This window comes from Xiphophorus couchianus, chromosome 13 (assembly GCF_001444195.1).
Source record: "Xiphophorus couchianus chromosome 13, X_couchianus-1.0, whole genome shotgun sequence".
In the NCBI taxonomy this organism is placed as follows: domain Eukaryota; kingdom Metazoa; phylum Chordata; class Actinopteri; order Cyprinodontiformes; family Poeciliidae; genus Xiphophorus; species Xiphophorus couchianus.
In genome coordinates this window covers 12017520-12038473 of record NC_040240.1, presented here as the reverse complement: position 1 = coordinate 12038473, position 20954 = coordinate 12017520, and the positions used below count along the sequence as shown (strand labels likewise).

General features: G+C 38.4%; 2 protein-coding genes across 2 annotated transcripts in view; both read right to left on the bottom strand.

Annotated features, from left to right (window-relative positions):
- The window catches only part of aunip (aurora kinase A and ninein interacting protein), a 954922-nt gene that overhangs the window by 310711 nt on the left and 623257 nt on the right, over nt 1–20954 (bottom strand). The gene's annotated exons all lie outside the window — the stretch shown is intronic.
- cibar1 (CBY1 interacting BAR domain containing 1) lies at nt 2856–12914 on the bottom strand. The gene is made up of 9 exons (XM_028036584.1): nt 12770–12914; nt 11581–11815; nt 11427–11495; nt 10517–10618; nt 10331–10336; nt 10063–10167; nt 9722–9835; nt 6646–6765; nt 2856–3284 (listed from the first exon to the last, which is right to left on the bottom strand). The coding sequence occupies exons 1-9, from the start codon at nt 12808–12810 to the stop codon at nt 3153–3155; spliced, it is 924 nt and encodes a 307-aa protein (XP_027892385.1). The 5' UTR covers nt 12811–12914; the 3' UTR covers nt 2856–3152.

The window sequence follows — 20954 nt, the reverse complement described above, 5'->3', positions numbered from 1 at the left end:
TACAAGGTTTGCTGTCCACTGGTAAAGAAGAATATACCTTTGCTCCTGTAAGCTCCTAACCTTGTCTGCGGGTGTAAACTCCAGGGAATGTGGTGCGGTTAGAACACCACCAGAACAAGGCAGGTCTGACAGAGACTGTGTGTAGCTTGCGACACACTCTCTCTCTTACACACATATATACACACGCCATAGCCGCGTTGCCAGTGAGTCAGTGTGTGAATCACACTCCAGCTATGCTGCCGGTCGATTTTATAAGAGCCGGCGGCACAACACTGTTTAATTTTGCAAACAACTATACTTTGTGGCACTCATTCACACACACACATACGCACACACACACACACGCACACCCCCACACATCAAATGCACTCCCTCTAAATGAAAAAGCATTTCTTTCATTTAGACGCATAGAAAGCAGAGGGCTGCACACCCAGTAATGTGGGTGATTGCAGATGAGTCAGAAAATGAGCAAAAGGGAATCCTTTCCTTTAAGTTTGCCAGATCTATAGGATGGCCAGTATGAGTTGTACCCCTTAGATACTAAAACTAACTTCTGAATTGGCCTTTGACACAAACTCATTTGGGAACGTGGAAGGATAAGAAAAATATGAAGAGGGTTGTGCTAAAATCATCCATCTATGTCAGCTTTAAAGAATGAATCATCTGTTTCAGTTAGAAACAGCAGATAAGCAGCTGATGTCAAGATCTGATCAAAATTCAACCATTTTTTTCTTTCTAAATGCAAAAGAGTTTTGTACTTGAAACATTTAAGGCATGAAGCAGTTGTTTTTCTCTCGCATAAAAACAAACCACATCTTGAAGATTTTGCATACTGATTAAAAGTCAGACTTCAAAAGCAGTCGGTTTGAGGTGAATCTCGCGTACTGCTGCTGCCCGTGGGGAGAAAAGAACACGATGTCTCCTTGTTTCTGTTTCTGTCTGACAGGCACAGATGGGGAAAACGTTGAAACATCGCCCTCTGGTGGTGTCAACAAGAGAGGCGCTTTTATAAGAAAACGTCACTTGAGACGTTCATTTGTGGGAATTGTGAGAGTTTGATGTCAAGGTCACAACAGCACACATGCAAATAAGACAAGGCAGGTGTATTTGTATAGTACCTATAATTAACAAGGTAATTCAAAGAGCTTTACGGCAAAAACACTTTAAGATTAACTTAAAAACATTTAAACTAAAAGATAAACTGAATGATATATAAAAAATGAAGTTTCAGAAAAAGAAAACATTAAATGCAAATTTAAAACATATATATATATAGATCCATCAGCTCCTGCATATAGTGAGAACATTTGACCCAAAATGTGATTTTTGTTGAACCCCATGAGATATTTACTTAGATTTGTAATTGCAAAAAGACAAAAAGTAAAGAAAAATCTGTATCTTTACTTTGACAGGACAGGAAAGGTGTCTATCACTTTTCCTGTCAACCAATCAATGTGAATCGTTAAGGCCTACACAGAAGGTTTGGCTGCAATGCCGTTAAAACATGCCATTTGAAACGTTTACCAAGGCAATCTCTTTAAACAAGTTTTGAACAATTTGTACTCATTTAAATCGGTGTTTAAATGATTTCATGATTAAATGAGTAAAGCATGCAATTTACTCATTTAATTTTTCTTTTCTTTGCCAAAAGATAAAAGCTTTTGGCAAAGTAAGATCAGTGCCAGTGACCTCTAGGGAAAGACACATGAAGGCATCTGCATGAAGCCTTGCTGCGGCTGACTGTGCCGCAGGTGTAGAGTTTGATAGCAGTGGTGTGACGCTGGCGGCCTATGAGTCAAGTATAAGAACCTGGAGCTTTGACTGACCTCTCCAAGTTGTCCCTGCTACCCCCCCCCCCCCGTCTCCTCCTCCTATGCCTTTGCATCTTTAGTTTTTTTTTTTCACTCTCTGACTCATAAACCAACTCTTGCCTCCTCTGGCACCTCTGACTTTCTTGGCTAAGGCAGGAGGCTGGCGCTTTTGTTTTTTTTTACCACTCCAATCGTGCAAGTCTTTCTCTTCGCTCCTGTCAGACCTAGTTTCTCTCAAAAGTCACTCTGTCGCTGCGATAAGGGAGTGGAAGGTTTATCTGCGATTGGAAAACGTCTCTGACTCACCTCATCACACAAACTGCAGTTGATGACTCACTGCAACACGGGCCATTCGGCACAGTAAAGACAAACGGCTACGTGAGTGCGTGATAGTGTGACTATGTTTGCATACACATTAACCTTTATATGCATTAGGGTGCTGTTGCAGAGAGGTTTCATGACACGTCACCTACGCACCTTTTAGTCAAAGCCATGAGATAAATAATGTCGCTGTAGGCGAGGTTACGGTGTCCCTCGTGTTTATTGCGTATGGATAAAATTTAGGTTCAAAAGACTGCAAATTTTCATATATTTAGCATTTCTTTAACAAATGTGCATAGAGCACCGGAGGCAGAAGAGAATTCATTATGACACGGCCAGCTGCGAACTATAAATTGTGTAGAGTGACTCATCCAAGACAGACAGGAGCCATCAGCGGACACTGTGGTTGCAGCCTCTACCGTGACAAGACAACACACAGCATCCTGAACACACAAGAGGGGCTTTTGTCAAGTGTAACATGCATGGACATGGGGCTTGATTTATGCTACGCATACGTCCCTATTCATCCACACGAATGCAAACGGTGTGCCGCGAAAAGTTTCCGACTCCCATTTGTTCCATTTTTGGATGTTTGTGGTAGAGATGAGTCACTTTTAACTGCCGTCATCACATAACTACTGTCACTTGGACTGATTCACACACCTGACAGTTTCTAAAATAACAATCAAGCTCTGCTGGGCTTTTCGAAATCGAAAACCTGGGTGAGAGCATGCTGGGTACTTTTATTCTTTTATTAGACAGAGTACCGTTTCACTGGAACATGACCAATCATACAAATACATTTAGAGAAGGTGAGATATAAAAAAAATAACTCAAAAGAATGGCTTGCTGAAAAACAAACAGCAAATAAAGGTGTCTTCTACAAAACATGACAATGAAAACGTTTTTCCACCTGGGCAAGTTCATCTGGAAGAAACTCAATTTCGCTTTTAAAACAGTTAATCTGTATTTTGTTATTCTTTTTTTCCTCCACTGACAAGCACAACGGGTTTAACGAGGTTAGCGTTTGTTGTCTGAGTCCTCGTCTTCATCCTCATCACCATCCTCCTCCTCCTCCTCAGATTCATCCTCGTCCTCTTCTTCATCCTCCTCCTCCCCTCTTCTCGTCTGGCGGCTGGAAGCTCTTTGTTGCTGTGACAACAAATTAAGTCACTGCGCAACTAAAACAGTTTGCAGATATTTATTAGGCACACTTTGTGCTTTGGTTGAATCCAGAATATTTTCATTCCATCACCTTGTCTAATCAGCAAAGTCCGCACAACCCAAATCACATTTCTCAAAATTGATGTTTTACTTTCAGACTTCTGCTTCTAGTTTCACACATCATGTAAAACAGGTTCTGAAGCGCACGTTTCTCACCGTCAGTCTGTATCTTTCTAAGCGGTAGTGATTGCTCCCAGATAAATTCAAATCTAATCACAGGAAGGGGGTATGACAAGTCTGAGGCATGCTGGTGTGACAGGAGTGTGTTGCAATGTGCCTCTGAAACCTTTAATCTGATCATCTCTGTACAGATAAAATATCTGAACATACCGGGTATATTCAGCATTCCCTCAGACACGCTGCCTCACGCCGGACTTTTTATATTATAACCATAACATACAGTGGGGAGAACAAGTATTTGATACACTGTTGATTTTTCAGGTTTTCCCACTTGCAAAGCATGTAGAAGACTGTAATTTTTATCATAGGTACTCTTCAATTGTGAGTGATGGAATCCAAAACAAAAATCCAGAAAAATACAAAGTATGATTTTTAAATAATTAATTTCCATTTTAATGTGTGAAATAAGTATTTGATACACCGGAAAAACGAAACTTAATATTTGGTACAGAAACCTTTGTTTGCAATTACAGAGATCAGACGTTTCCTGTAGTTCTTGACCAGGTTTGCACACACTGCAGCAGGGATTTTGGCCCACTCCTCCATACAGATCTCCTCCAGAGCCTTCAGGTTTCGGGGCTGTCGCTGGGCCACACGGACTTTAAGCTCCCTCCAAAGATTTTCTATTGGATTCAGGTCTGGAGACTGGCTAGGCCACTCCAGGACCTTAAGATGTTTCCTACGGAGCCACTCTTTAGTTGCCCTGGCTGTGTGTTTTGGGTCGTTATCATGCTGGAAGACCCAGCCACGACCCATCTTCAGTGTTCTTACTGAGGGAAGAAGGTTGTTGGCCAAAATCTCACAATACATGGCCCCATCCATCCTTCCCACAATATGGTGCAGTCGTCCTGTCTCCTTTGAAGAAAAGCATCCCCAAAGAATGATGTTTCCACCGCCATGCTTCACGGTTGGGATGGTGTTCTTGGGGTTGTACTCATCATTCTTCTTCCTCCAAACATGACGAGTGGAGTTTAAACCAAAAAGTTCTATTTTTGTCTCATCAGACCACATGACCTTCTCCCATTCCTTCTCTGGATCATTCAGATGGTCATTTGCAAACATCAGACGGGCTTTGACATGCGTTGGCTTGAGGAAGGGCACCTTGCGTGCGCTGCAGGATTTTAATCCTTGACGGCGTAGAGTGTTACTGATTGTTTTCTTTGAGACTGTGGTCCCAGCTCTATTCAGGTCATTGACCAGGTCCTGCCGTGTAGTTCTGGGCTCATTCCTCACCTTTCTCAAGATCAATGATGCTCCACGAGGTGAGATCTTGCATGGCGCCCCAGACCGAGGGAGATTTTCCGTTATTTTGTATTTCTTCCATTTTCTAATAATTGCACCAACTGTTGTTGCCTTCTCACCAAGCTGCTTGCCTATTGTCCTGTAGCCCATCCCAGCCTTGTGCAGGTCTACAATTTTATCCCTGATGTCCTTACACAGCTCTCTGGTCTTGGGCATTGTGGAGATGCTGGAGTCTGATTGATTGAGTGTGTGGACAGGTGTCTTTTATACAGGTAACGAGTTCAAACAGGTGCAATTAATACAGGTAATGAGTGGAGAACAGGAGGGCTTCTTAAAGAAGAACTGACATGTCTGTGAGAGCCAACATTCTTACTGGTTGATAGATGATCAAATACTTATTTCACACAATAAAATGGGAATTAATTATTTAAAAATCATACATTGTATTTTTCTGGATTTTTGTTTTAGATTCCATCACTCACAGTTGAAGAGTACCTATGATAAAAATTACAGTCTTCTACATGCTTTGCAAGTGGGAAAACCTGAAAAATCAACAGTGTATCAAATACTTGTTCTCCCCACTGTATATTATTGGTATTTTTATGGATTAGGACCAAATCCAAATTCTTCATAATTGTGAGGTGGGAGAAGAATAAAACATGGGTTTCTTTTTTCTTTCTTACAAATAAAAATGTGAAAATTCAGCTCCCTCTGAGCCAGTACTTTGCAGAACCATTTGCAGCAGCAATTACACCTGCAAGTATTTTCTCTCTGCAAATTTTGCAGAGGTTTCTACTTTTCTTTGAAAAATATCTCAAGCTCAGTAAAGACTGGGTGGAGAGTATCCTTAAACATCAATTTGGGAAAGTGCAACTTGATCCACTTTTGATTTTCTTGTAGTAATCACTTTCTTCTTGACACTCTTCCATAAAGGAAACATTTGTGGAATGCATGACTAATAGCTGTCATGTTAACAGTTTCTCCCACCTCAGCCGTGAATGTCTGCAGCTCCCCCAGTTACACTGGACCTCCAAGTTGCTTCTCTCATTATTCCTCTCCTTGCCCAGCCTGTCAGTTTAGGTGGAGTCATATCTTGGTATTTGCAAATGTGTCATGCTCTGTTTTAAGATGGTGGACTGAACAGTACGCTGTCACATGTTCAAAGCTTAGTACTTTGTTTTATAACCTTACCCTGTTTTAAACTTCTCCACAACCCTCTTGCTTTCTTTGTGACACTTTTTGTTTACAAGGTTCTGTAAAGACTGTAAGCTTCCTTTTATTAAGACTAAACCGACGGACAAATGTTTTCAAAGCCATTGTTTGGAATACATTTTATTTAGGGGTATCAAATAAAGGTGGTTTCCTATTTGTTATTTAAAAAATATAAATCTGGCTACCTTTTTTCTTCCACTTCATATTTGTGGACTACTTTCTGTTGCTCTCATCACCTAAAATGCCAATAAAAGTCATTGAATATGCTGGTTGTAATTGGTGGATAGTTTTGCGAGAAACTACAGTAAATCCAGAATTAGCCACTCACAAAAATGAGCAGTGCTGGGTAAACTGTTAATGTTGGAGAAAATGGATAATATATGCAGCATGCAGTGACATGTGCAAATTAAAGAGAATGATGGATGGGGAAATGTCGTGCTTCTTCTCTGACAACTCACTTATCGAGCACCAGCCCATGCTGGCATGAGGAAGCCACTGTTTTTTTTAAAAAAAACAGTGGTGAGGTTTTCTTTTCCTTTTTTTAATCACAACAATAAAACTTACGCAATAGCAAACATCAAAGATCAAATGATTACAAGCAAGCCATGACAGTGGGAACTTTCAGGGAAATTCTTGCTTAGACGTTTCATCTTACCTGTAAGGTACCTGATGTACTCAGGAAAGACCCGGTGTGATTAAGGGAAGTCTTGGAATTGGCTCGCACTATGTCTAAGCGGGACTGGAAATCAGGGGGGTGCAGACAATTCCTGAACACCTGCCAAAACCAGAAGAGGGTGCTGCGTCAAAACAGTAAGATACTACTGAGGGATTGTTGTAGCAAAGCCCGCATACCTAAACATCAACCGAACAATGTGACAAATAGAACGAATGAAAGCAGCTCGGAGGTTATCAGTTTGACACTAAGCTGTGATTTTAACCACACCAATGTTTTTCAGGACTCTGGGTCAGGATTGTCTTCATGCCTTCATGTCATTGTGCGTGTTTCAGATGATTCAATCTCCCATGTTTTGCACAATGAGTCACTGTAAACCAGCCCCATCTCAGCAAAGAGTTTTGTTTCAATATGAATGGAAGGCAGATGATTCAGAGCAAAAACACACAGATTAGATGGTGACGGGCAGAGGGAAACAACACAAGGGCATCCACAGGAGGAACTTTGCTCACTGAGAATCATTGATCCTTTGTTTTTCCTTTCTCTCTTAAAATAGCCGAGAGAACCACTCAGCAGCTGATAAACAAAGGAGGAAAGGCTGGGATGAGTGATCGAATTGGGCAGTATTTACTGCAGATGACTTCAAAGTTAAGCCACAGGGTGTGTTCTATGATATGTCGGCATATTAAACAAAACCCTCAGGTTTATCAAACAAAGACCAGAGGGTGTACTTCAAACAGGATTAGGATTTGGTGAAAAGTACAATCTAATAATGAGATACAGAGGATAACAGTAAAAATAAAGTGAATTCAACAGGGAGACATGTTAACCACATTTTTCAGCTTAACTTCAGATGTAATAAAAAAACAGTATGAATGCAGGAATGCCTAATTTCATTAAACATGTCAACACCCATAGACATCTTCTACGTTCATGGTCTGTTAAAATAGCACAGAGGTGAACATGTGGTTGAATCGGGGGAGAAATATTTGTTTGGGTTTATAGAAACCTCGTCATCCAGGATTATTTTACTGGAGCTAAGTTGCTTTGTTGCAGCCCTTTACCATATATTGATTAACAATTAAAACTGTGGACGGCTTAAAAGCCTCATTATGTACAACTGTAGTCTGTAAAAGTGATCATGTGACTGAGTAATGAGCTATGCAATCAATTATTTGCAGTTCCTCTTTATTTGAGATCTGACCACAATCATCTCACAGGAGATGAACATGAGGATGCATTTTAATGCTGACTGTGGGCACAACTGTTTCCACAGAGATGCTCAGGATCTTTTGATTAGATCAGTAAGTGTCAGGTAGAAAAGTCTCCATTATTATCTGAAAAAGTCATTTATAGTGAGTTATGAAGGACTTGAACCATTTTTTTTTGAGATTCTACAAAAAAGTACAATATTGATGATATTTCAAAACTAGAACTAAATGCTCAAGTTTGAATTTATCTAGAATTTTCCAACATACAGACTCAAAGTTATTCAATAAATTTGAACATACATCTGATTGTTTCAGAGTCAATGTAGCTTTTTGAAAATACAGATTTTTTAAAATTTATTTAAAATATTAAGGTATTTTTATCTTAATAATTATATCTTTATTAAGATATATAGATTTTTAAAAATGATAAACATATTTTATGAAGCCCACATTTCAGTGTTAAGCATGTTTTTATTAGTTTGAGAGAGCATTGAAATTCAAAATGTTGTGCTATCATTAACAAAACCATCATAATGAACAAAAACAAAAGTTTGAAAACTTCAGTTTGTGTGTAATTAATCTACATAATGTGTTTCATTTAGTGAATAGATTTATTGAAATAAACTTATCGAAAAAAATTAAATTTATTGAATATTATAGTATATACAGTACACATTCTCAGCCTTATATGGCTGAATGTTCTTTAATAAGTTACAAAGAAAAAACCTTTTTAACCAATTAATGTTTCTCAACAGAAAAGCTGATGAATTCAGACTAAACAGTTTGAATAGTCAATAGGGTTGAGGTTGGGTGTATTCCAGAAGCTTGATGTTAAGCTGCTTTACTTATTCCAAAAGTACGTGGAATAATTTTTGGTTGGAACACCTGCTTTGGTTTTTCTCAACTGACCAAAACCGTTAGAAGAAGTGAAATTGTTTAGAATGACCCACAACAACTCAGCAACTACGAGAACTTGAGCTGATCATAAACTGAGAACACAGTGAGTTTCATTTCAACAAAACCTAAAAGGGTGCCAACAAAGAGGGAAGCTTGTGCTCCACAATAAAACCCTTTAAGCTTGACTTAAGCTAGCAGTTACCCACACAGGCAGTCCACCTATGTTCTAAGAAACATTTTATGATCAGAGGAGATAAAGACTGAATGTTTTGGCCTCAATGACAAGAAGAAATTTTAGAGAAGTCAAGGTGAGGTTATCAAACCTACAAACATTGTGCTAAATATTAAGCATGCTGGTAATAGCATCATGCCGAGCTGCAGTCTTGCTGCTCGTGGTAGCGGTGCAGCGGTGGATGAAATAACAAAACAAGACCACATACAGCTTCTTTCTATCCCCCCCAACAGTTAAATGGTTATAACATGGACAAAAATGTGTGTTTTGAACAGACAATGATCCCAAACACATTAAGTGTTTGATTTTGGAATGAATAAAGCAGTCTAGCATAATGCTTCTGGTTTGGCCCTAAACTCAAATCAATGAACTGTGTTTAAGTGGTGTGACCCTGTTGCAAGAAATCAAATAATAGAATCTATCACTTCTCATAATAAGAGAAGTTAAATACCCAGCCAAAAATGATGGAAAAACTTGATGATGTCTACAACTCTCTGCACCTTGCTAAGTAACATTGAAGCAAAGATTGGTGGATATAACTGTATATTTATGAGACTGTACGGATGATTTTGTTTCTCTTAGAAAAAAAAAATCTAGTTTTTAATATTAAGTGAAGTTGCTTATTGTGCAATCATGCCACCATAAAGAAAGAATACCTCAAATGCATCTTGAAAAGCCAATGAGTGCATGTTAACATTTGACAGGCACATCTCCATACCTCCAGGTCTGCGTCCTCATCCACACTTTGGATACTTTGGAATGCCACAGTGTAGATCTCCAGAGCCTTGGCATGGAAAGACATTTCCACTGTCACAAATTCACCAAAGACTTTCTAGAGAGGAAGACACAGATAAGACCAACAGAAAAGAGTGAGAGTGAGACGGAGCGGTGTATTGACTGACAGGAAACAGGGCAGGGAGGTTTGTAGTAAAACAGGAATAGTTTTCAGTGTGGGCAGACTCCGGAGACTACACTGGTCATTACTGTCTGGTTTCAGTTGACTGTTCCCCACTGCTTCAGAGAAATAAAATAACCTGAACAACAATTGAAGTAGAGGACCTTTATGTCCTGGATCTTCTGTCGCTCAAACTCATCTATGGTTTCCTCCAGCTGCTTGGTGGTTCGTGTGGCATCCATGGTTGCTCTTTGAAGCTCAGTTTCAGCCTGGGTGCAAAAGAATCCATATAATAAGTACTAAAAGACAATAAACACCTATGAAACTCAAGGAATTAGCATTTTAGATGTTCTTCCACTGAAGTGGAACAAAGAATGAACTTTGTAAGAAACAGTGGAGGGTAATGAAGCGGGCAGATCTCATGGGGCAGACCTGAGACTGAAAGTTTAATTAAGGAAACACAAAAAATGAGAATTCTACTTTATTAGGTGAATGCTAAGCAAGGAAAATGTGCTAACACAGATGAAGCCCTTATAATTAGAGATAATAATTAGCTTCTATTACATGAATGTTTCTTTGTGTTTTTGATCAAGAACTAGAGAAGCAAAACAAGGATACAATGATTTGTCTGTCTGAAGGGTTTCTAAGTCTGGTCTTCTCGAGTTGAGCCATCTGTTTGGCTTCTCTGTCTCGGGCGCTCTGTGTTGCCTTCAGATCCTCCTGCATAGACACAAGACATTTTTCTCATGATTTCAATCAGATAAAATTTTAAACTGATGAGGTGAGCCACAGAAAATGTGCAACATTTGCAACTCACATAAGGGTAATTAACCTGGTAAGATTGCCACTAGACATGGGCAGTTGTCAAGGCAGAACAAGACTTAAAAGGACATACAGTACCACGGTTTAAGCGTTATTTTTATACGATGCCAGAAAACGTGCTGAAATTGCCACATATGAGCCATAAATATAGCTTATGGTACAAGAGTGAATAATAGATTCACTCTTGTACCATACAAGTAAAACAAGTTTTTACTTGTTTTACTTGTCTCTTCCAGTCACAGATCTTTCGTCTATCCTTGCTTATACAGGGTTGAGGTGAGTGGAGGCTGGTGCTAAACTCCAGATGTTGAGTGAAAAGCATGATAGATTCTTAATTATTTTACCTAAATAATATATTTGAAACATCAAATATATTTGGCATCTTTGGAAAGTTTAAATTTCATACAATAACTAATAAAAAAGCACTCTAAATGCTACAAACAAACAATAGGCCTTACTTTCAATTTTCAGTATTTCACAGGAAAGGTGCTGACTATCGAGGGTACCTAATGGGTTTGCATCACCTTATCACTGAAACAATACTGCCCTCTTGCAGGCCATTGACAGGAACTATAGTTGTCTGTACAACAGCCTCTAGGGGCCTCTTCTTAAAATAAATTCACACATTTTACTTGTGCAGCTATGTTGTTTAGTTCAACTTTAATCAGTGTTCATCAACCCAAGCCGGGTTCTCTGCGACCCTTACCCTTTTACGTTTCACCACAGCTCCATAGCTTTTTAATGGCTCTATGACTCTGGCCTCAAGTCTTTCCACCTATAACGTGATTTACATGTTAGATTTGGTCAAACATGTCATTTAAGTGCGACTTAAATATCATGAAATGTAACTGAAAATCAACCTCCGCTTGGCGGTAGTCTTGAATCTTGGCAAGGTGCTCTGCAAACTGCTTCATCCCCCTCTTTAGGTCTGGCGTCTCCGTGTCGGCGTACAAGCCAATTTCCCGGACAAGAAGGTCTGCTTTGTCTCGCAGCCTGGCTGTTTTGCGTGCATAGGCAGCAAACAGTTGGCACATATCCCCAAAGTGTTTCTCCACTTTGGTTATGTTCTCCTGGATCTTCCTCGTCTGGTTATCTCTTGAAGGTCAGAATGAATTAGGTCCAATTAATGAAAACGCAGCTCACACAAACACATTTGTGACATTTTTATTTTGTTAGAGAACATTGGTGAAAAAACAGAATCATAAAAATAAAAGAACTCACAAAACAAGGGGTGGTGAAGTTTAGAGCAGACTTAGGTTATAGAACAATAGACCAACTTTTGAGCGTCATATGGAAAACTGTTCAATACATCATCTAAACATGTAAAGCACGGAGTATGGCATGACTTCAAACCTACCAAAGCAAACCAATTAAACAGTCTAGGCAAGGATAACAATAAACAAAGAAGCAGGCAACAGGTTCATGCCCTCCACAAATCTGGCCAATGCATTCATGTGTTAAAATGGCCCAGTCAAAGACCAGACCTATTCAATTGAGAATCTGCAAGATGGTTTTTCGATGTGTAAAAATAGTGGAAAAATAATCCAAAACATTGCAGTGACAGATGTCTCTATAAAGTTCATTTTCAGATTTACTTAATATAAAGCATAATTTTCCTTCAACTTTATGAAGAATATGGGTTACATTAATGTTTACGTTTGTAATTTGGCAAAAATGTGAAAAACGTTAAAGTCCCTCAGATATCATAGAATGAAAGCCGTAGAAGCCATAGAATAGATTTTAAGTTCAGAAAATTTATACCAACTGTAAATAAGCTCCCTGCATCATAGGCACATTGAGGATATAACGTTATGGATTTCCAGATTCTTAGAGAATAAGAACAATCAACTCACTTAGACACGTAGACAATAGATAAAGATATTTAACAATATAATTCAGCGAGAAGTCAGTAGAAAAACGTTCAAGAAAAACCAAAATAATTAAAGCTATCCTAACTAGTGAGCTATATCACTGCTGGTTTTGAGCTTGATTTTGTTCGATTAACTTTCGTTCTCATTTATTCAAAATATCCTGATAAATGAGTTTTACCTGACTCTCGCATCCGGCGTGCGACTCATCTCCGCAGACATAGATAAAAACGGTTCACAGGAACGTCCACTCGCTCCTTGCTAGCTAACTAGCAACTAGCTAAGTTGAACGCCAATCGGCGGTTTCCATGGAGTCACTAGTTCATTTCCGCTTCAAAGTTGCATTCTGGGAAATGAGGTCTTTGGCTCCTTAACTTGTTTTTTCTTATTTACATGAACAATCAGTCATCACTTTCTTGTTTTAAAATAAGACGAGTCATCAGGATTTGTTAATTTCGTTCTGCACAGCTTAACATTCAAATTAGATTTAATTTTTAGGGAAATTTTGACATTTCTTTCAATACATCTGTAAAAAATATCTGCTTTTAGTGTTATAAAAATGGAACAGACAGAGATAAATCACTTAAGAACGTGTCCTTCCTTTAATGTGACATATATCCTGTATGACTCAATAAAAAAGCAAATGGAAATATTTGAATGGAAACACTACAAATAAGGTTGCTTTACTATAAACAGCCTTACCTTTAAACCTTAAGCACTAATTTTAGTATGGTGCAATCTTCATCTTCCCTACAAAGACTTTAATCTGGAACTGATTCTAATTTCCTCTAAATGGACTAAGGCTCTAGTTTCAACAATAATAATAAAAAAAGACGAGTATGCATGGTGGTGCAGTGTCCTGTGTTGTTTTTGTATAAAACATACGTTTTACCTTCAAATGTTTTATTTTGTTGTTGTTCTTGTTTTTTTGTTTTTTGATGAAGACAACGACATGGCTTCAAGAAGATTTTAGGCAACCATTTTATTTTAGTTTGGTATTTCTGCTCAAACTAAGCAATCTTTAATTTCAGCTTCCAACTTGATCTGGTTAAGCAATAATATTCATTTGAAATTTGTAGCTATTTTGTCACTGTTTCTCTGTCATAAAACTATGAATAAGTACCGTAACAAAATATGTGTGATTTCTGAGTATTTAGATCATCAACAGAGTGGGGTGTTTAAATCACCCTACTCAAAATTGTGAGGCATTGCATTACAGAAGCCCAGAAATGGTCTGTTTTAGACTATCTTGTTGCCAAGACTAGATATTGTGATCGCTGAAATAAATGGGAGCATCATTGTAATTCCCTCCTTCGTGTTTGGGAATGCATGAATGTCACCAGCTGCTACATCTGCTCCTCAGTGGAAAACGTCCAAAAACCTTAATTATCGTGCTTAATCATCCGTGGGATTGAAGCAGGGGAGTTTCCACTGTAACAGATTGGAGATGTAAAACAAGGCGACTGCATTGAGGTGTGTGCCTGAAATCCCAAGGGAGCTCAGCTTATACTTTCAGATATGGCTGACAGTAGTATAGATAACCTTTTTTTATAAGCTCTTTATGACATGACCCTATAATCAGTTATTAAAGTTTGAATTTTAAATCCCGTCTGTACTGTTATGAATTATTTTTGTCAACCGTATTACTAATAAAATACAAAAACAAATACGGCACTGGGAAAAGGTCCTGTGAGAGCCCACATTTGGACACAAATGTCAAAATTTGTCAAATCACTATAAATTCATATATTCAATGTTAAAAAATAAAATAAACACATGAAATGATCAAAATTGTATCTATTACTGGTAACAGGCACATTTATTGATTAGTTTATTTGTTAAAATTCTATATTAAATATAGGTTTAAGACACATTGTAGGATTTTTTTCTGATATTTGCTTTGTAGTCAGTGCAATGGTTTACCAAAAAAAAGTATTTAGTGTGATTACATCATCCAGCCACACGAGGGCAATCCAGTTCTGTTTATCCCTTTCATAAATCTTTACAAAGTTACAGGTGGAACTTCAATCATTACTTCCCCCTCTCAATCTGTGAAAAAGAACCTTCTGACTCACAATGTCTGTTCAGTTCGTTATCATATATTTACATTATTTACACTGCTGAACCCTGGATAAGATTTTAAACCCCTAAACCTTACAGTACAAACAGCAGCTGCCTGTCAGTTCAGCTTTGGCTGTAGGTTTGTGCTGCAAGAAGCTTATGGCTCTTAAATCACTTAACTTGGCTGCTGGTAAATGTATACAGGGGTTGTGACATCTGCTTTCACTGTGGGTTTAACTTAGTTGAGGAGCAGTTGAGGAGCAGAATAAAATAAACACATGAAATGATCAAAATTGTATCTATTACTGGTAACAGGCACATTTATTGATTAGTTTATTTGTTAAAATTCTATATTAAATATAGGTTTAAGACACATTGTAGGATTTTTTTCTGATATTTGCTTTGTAGTCAGTGCAATGGTTTACCAAAAAAAAGTATTTAGTGTGATTACATCATCCAGCCACACGAGGGCAATCCAGTTCTGTTTATCCCTTTCATAAATCTTTACAAAGTTACAGGTGGAACTTCAATCATTACTTCCCCCTCTCAATCTGTGAAAAAGAACCTTCTGACTCACAATGTCTGTTCAGTTCGTTATCATATATTTACATTATTTACACTGCTGAACCCTGGATAAGATTTTAAACCCCTAAACCTTACAGTACAAACAGCAGCTGCCTGTCAGTTCAGCTTTGGCTGTAGGTTTGTGCTGCAAGAAGCTTATGGCTCTTAAATCACTTAACTTGGCTGCTGGTAAATGTATACAGGGGTTGTGACATCTGCTTTCACTGTGGGTTTAACTTAGTTGAGGAGCAGATGGTGTTTGTTCCAAACCACCAGTTAATATGGAAAACACTGCAGCCACTGGCAGCAGCTCTCTTTGCTGGTTTCATAAACTCCTCGCTGTCTCTGTCCCTCTGTGCCCTCTTCTTCAGTCCTCTGCCACCCTCTGTGCTGCAGCGGCAGAGCCGCGTGGCCCGTTGAACAGATTGGGAATGACATATGTCAGACGTTGAGGAACTTGGTAGGGAAGCCAAGTGTGTGTCTCTCAGCATGCTTGTGTGCTGAGCCCTCCCCATTTCAGGTGCGTGTTGTTCTGTGCGGACCCCAGATGTGAGACATTTCTTCCCCGTCAATATCAAGATGGAGTCTGTGGGAGGCCTGTGTGTGTTCAGGGAGGCAGAGGATTATGAGCGGCATGATATGTTGTTTGCCACTTGATGCATAAAATGAAGTTACAGGCTGAAAGTCAATATCTCATCATGCTGATTTTTGTTAACTTTTCTCAAACTCTAAATTCCTCTGATTTGACAACACGTGGAGAAATAAACTCCGGTGGGAAATATATCTGTCCTTTCTCCATACTCCAGACTCTGTTATTATGTTCTAACTCTTATAAAGTCTTTAAATTAAGAATCGATTTGTTCTCAAACTCAATAAATGCTCTCACGGAGCATGTCAAAATAAAGCAGAATTCCCAGATCAATCTGACTGGCAGAGTAGATTTGGCTACAGTTCAGTTTTGTTTTGTTTTTATCCAAAAAATAAAAATAGAAAATATATAAGAGAGTGTGGGAAGCAATTCCAGCTGCACAGAAGACCTAAACGCACAATAAAAGTCAAAATTAGAAATGGAGGCTTAAATATATACATACGCACTCACAAATTATTGATAAAATGTTCTTGCTTTTTAGAGCAAAGCTTCTCTTGCTTTTAAACACATATTGAATTAAATTGAGTTCAGAGCATTTCCAGAAATTTAATTCTAGTTTTCATCATGAGATTGCACACTCTGTAGTTTTGATTTCAGATTAAATGATAAAATAGGAATCAATCCTTCCATCTATGATGAAAACAGTCCCTAAGCATGCTAGTGTAACCAGGTGAAAAAATGGATACATGTCAGAAATGTATTTTGTAAACCATGTTTTGCTTTATTTCGCCAACTGGTTGCAATTCTTGTTTTTGCCAGCATGTGGTGCTGTTTTACAGAGAGGTCAAAAGATTTCAGGAAGTAGAAAAAAACCTCTTGCGTATGTATCGTGGCACTCTTAGAAAAACGGAAGAGAAGGACATTTTTGTGTGCCGAGACCTGGTGAAAAAGATGGCCACCAGAGAATCCAAGTGTTCGGTAAGCCAAGCTGAATTAAATTCCGTGAACAAAGTTAAGGAGAGGATGTTAATGTTATGTTTTTCTTTGTTTGTCCTCCTTTAGAAGTGCCACTGCCGTTTATTACACCCTTTGTAAGAGTTCAGTTTTTTATGTGAAGCTACGTTACTACATCGTGAGCCCGCCATTTTCACTGAAGCTGAGGCTTTCTATTGATAGAATACGGGTCATTTCTTTCGGCCTATATTGATCCTCATTCTTAAATTTGTTTCTTTGCAACTCAGAGAGAGAGAGAAAAGTGTTCTTTTTTATCTAAAAGAAATAAAGGACCCATTTTATTTGTGTGCTGCATTACTCCCGGCTTCACTAGCATTACCATGTTTGCTCTTGGGTTTGAAAGAAAGCCTCCTCCTCCTTATTCTTGTCAGCATTTGTCTTGTCATTGTGGCCAACCAAGATAATCTTTGTCTAATTTGGCCATAAAAAGGTTCCCCAGAGGGCATTTAGTTAAATTTTGGAGCAGGGGTTCTTTCTTCCTTGGCATATTCTCAGCCCATCTTAATATTAATTGGAACATTTTTGTAATGTTCCAGCGTCCTTCTTCCTACAATCAACCTAAGCCTTGGAGGTTGTGCTTGAGCATGTGAACGATATACATGAAAAAAATCAGGTTTGTGCAAAGAAACCAGCCAATATAAAATGACCATTTAAAACTATTTAATTATTTAAAATTTACTAACTTTACAAAAAAGACTGGCTAAATATGCAGTCAGAATTATGCCTGGAGCTTGCTCATGGCTACAAAAAACATGTTTTCTTTACATATTGCAAAGAGAAATTACACCAATATCCCTAGGCCATATATTGAAGGCTGTATGTATCATTTTGATTTAGTGTGGATTTGTCGCAGCAAATTTGTAATTTTCCAGTAGACTTAGGTTATAACCTATTATGTCATTACCACGCACACTGAATTCTCTAGCTAGTCGACTCATGTCAATTGAGATATATAACTTGCCCTTATTTTAAACTTTTAAGAATATTAAGGTCCACTTGTGTACCTGTAGTGTAAATACCAGAGGTGTGACCAAGTCACTGTGTTGCAGGTCTCAAGTAAGTCTCAAGTCTCTGTCCTCAAGTCCGAGTCAAGTCTCAAGTAAAGACAGGCAAAAGTCGAGTCAAGTCTCAAGTCAGGAACCTTTAATTTCAAGTCATTTCGAGTCGTTTTTATTTTTTTTTATAATTTGCAATTATACATAAAATTCAAATAATAGACCATTTGTTCGTTTTAAAATATGTATTTATCTCAAATGATAGAAATCTGGAAATGGGTTCTGTGCGACATGTGACAGTCACGCTGGTCAGTGCATTAAGTCAAAAACAGTTGACTTAATGCACTGACCTGTCAAAACAATATATTGTCAATATAATTTCCCAACGTAGATGTCTTCAAATACACCAACCATCCTTAGATGATACTAGACCCGGCTCATCATCATGATGGGACAGAGAGACTCTGTTCCCTGTGTTCAGGTCCAGAATCTGCTTTCTGTTCCGGAGCCCCGCTCACTATCCACCGGCTTCCTGAGCTAACACGGTGCACATTATTTGTGGAGGCATTTGAAGGACCCGATTTATGGTAAATAATCACCAATTTAACCCGGAGTACACATGCTAACACGAAGTTAGCTAAAGTCAACTATCTTACAGCAAAAGAAAAGTGCCACCTACCGATCTTTGTGAAGCTTCAAATGCCGGACAAAGTTGGACGTCGTGGCATCTCCATCCGATATTCTCTTCTTGCATGTTTTACAAGTTGCAGTTCGTTTTTTAGTCGAAAGTTCATAACCTACGTAGCCAAAAGAAATTACTCGCGGAAGCATATTCGAGCGGTTATTTCGTATTTCGTTCCATGAGCTCTGTAGCTTTGCCGCGGTTTTTTAAACGTCCAAATCCTGTTAATTTGATTGGTTGTGCTGCAGCTACGTACACATACATACATAAGGAGAGAGGAAAACCATAGTGACGGTCTGCGCATATTGATAAGGAATGAGTGACATTAATTAATGACGCCACTTTATAAATAATGTGTTTTAAATTTTAAGATTTTGAGTAAAAAATATCAAGTCTTTTCAAGTAAACAGCTTCAAGTCGAGTCAAGTCCCAAGTCAATGGCATGAAAGTCAAAGTCAAGTCCGAGTCTTTGGGCATTTTTTCAAGTCAAGTCTCAAGTCGTGATTTTAACGACTCGAGTCTGACTCGAGTCCAAGTCATGTGACTCGAGTCCCCACCTCTGGTAAATACTAATCGATACAAATTGCAGATGGCTCAATGACGTATAAGGATTTCCACCAGGCTAAAATAAAAATGTTAAAAATATGTATACCCATTGCAATTGCTAGAACATTTGAAATGTTGAGCACATATAAATCATAATTTCACTTTAAAATTATGCCTTTTCAGAGGTTTTTTATCAATATGATTTGGCTTTGGTCTTAAAAGTGTCATGTTGTGCGACCGTGATTTATCTTAAAATAAGATATATTCCATGATGTATTAAACATTTGTTTTATAAGTTTCCATTTATTTAAGGTGTTTAGAAATAAAGTTTATAAATTTCTTTACTTTTTTCTGGAAATTATGACATTTTTTCCCCCCAAAAAACTGTAAAATTCCATTTATAACAGACTTGACCACTATTTTTCTTCACCATTTCATCAAACTGTGATAAAATATATATATATATACCATTCACTTGAGAATACTGTCTTAGTGATTCATATTTCTGCTCCAGAAACTAGATATTATTTTTTAAATTTAATAGAGTTGCTTCGTTAAGTGGTCGCACCACATGATGTATGGTCGCACCAAATGACTCATATAATAAATGTAGACCAATAAACAGGTCAAAATCTTTTTATTGCATACAAATATAATAACATCCAGTAACAGTTACAAAAACAAGTTTTTTGTGTTCTTTTGTGTCTAAAATTGGTGTCTAAATTAAACACACCAATTTAATTTACATAAAAATACAGGCAGTAATAAACAACTTTGTAACATTTCAAACATTGCAAACATGCTTCTTTCAAATCTAAAAGATTTCAATGAACTTCAGACTATCATGTTACTGCTGGAGACTATAAAGTCTATTTGAACAAAGAGAAATGCTTATTTTCAAGCATTTGTAAACCTTTCCCAGTCTTGGATGTTCAACCTGGAACTCCGTGATGTTGCTGGCTCAGGTTCTGAAATGACAGCGTGTACATCTTTCTTGTAGTAAAAGATTACATCTGGAGTTCGTGGCCAGGTGAACATGTTCTTGCCATCAGACTGCTGCATGGTGCTCACTTGGACCTCTTCTCCTACATCTTGAAGTACCTGGCCCACATATGGTACCTCATCATAGCTCACAATCACAAACTTGCCACTTAAGTCTTGAAGACTGGCTTGTTCCTTTGATGGTTCAGGACTGCTTGGTGCAGGTTCAATGAAACACATAGTTTCTCTCAGGTTGACTTTTACTGGCTGGTAACAGAGGCATGTTTTCATTACTGCATGCTTGCAGAAGCATGACACTTCTCTGTGACTGATCTGGGCTGCGCATGAAGACAAAACCTGGTGTATCTTCAAGGTTCCTTTCACAGCAGTTAAATTTTCTGGGATCAGCTCATCATACTTCTGTATGCTTTCATCGTTAATCCAGTGGTAAGTAATATTTGACCCAGATTTTTTGGCTAGCATCCCATACAAGTCCAGGGGTGTCTGCAGCTCACCACCACGTCTAACGTAGAGATCAGCATCCCTCTTTACAGCGCCACCAATGCCATCTGGGGCACCCTTTCCATGACACTTTTCTGAGTAGTTCCAAGTCACGTGCTTGAACCCAGTCAGGAAAGGCACAGTACTAAGGAGGTAAAAGTTTGATTTGTTTCTATACTGTGTAACAGGTCCATCACTGATAATATGAAGAACTGTAATTTGTGGACTGGTTACGCGAAGCTCTTTCAGTATGGGCTCCAAATGTGCCCACACTGCTCGCTCATCATGACGGAGGCTGTTTGACACTGTAGCATAAGATCTGGTGCTGTGGGCTTTGTAGAGGACAGCGGTGTGAATTGTGGCCTGTTTTCGGCTGCCTCCAAAATGATAAGACTGTATTTCTGTGCTCATCTTGCATGAGTAATTTTCAGAA

Coding starts and splice junctions, on each gene's coding strand:
- cibar1 (XM_028036584.1), bottom strand. CDS start 12,810: ATGTCTGCGGAGATGAGTCGCACGCCGGATGCGAGAGTCAG. Junction 11,816..12,769: donor ACGCCGGATGCGAGAGTCAG/GTAAAACTCATT, acceptor CTGACCTTCAAG/AGATAACCAGACGAGGAAGA. Junction 10,619..11,426: donor CTGTGGTGAAACGTAAAAGG/GTAAGGGTCGCA, acceptor GTGTCTATGCAG/GAGGATCTGAAGGCAACACA.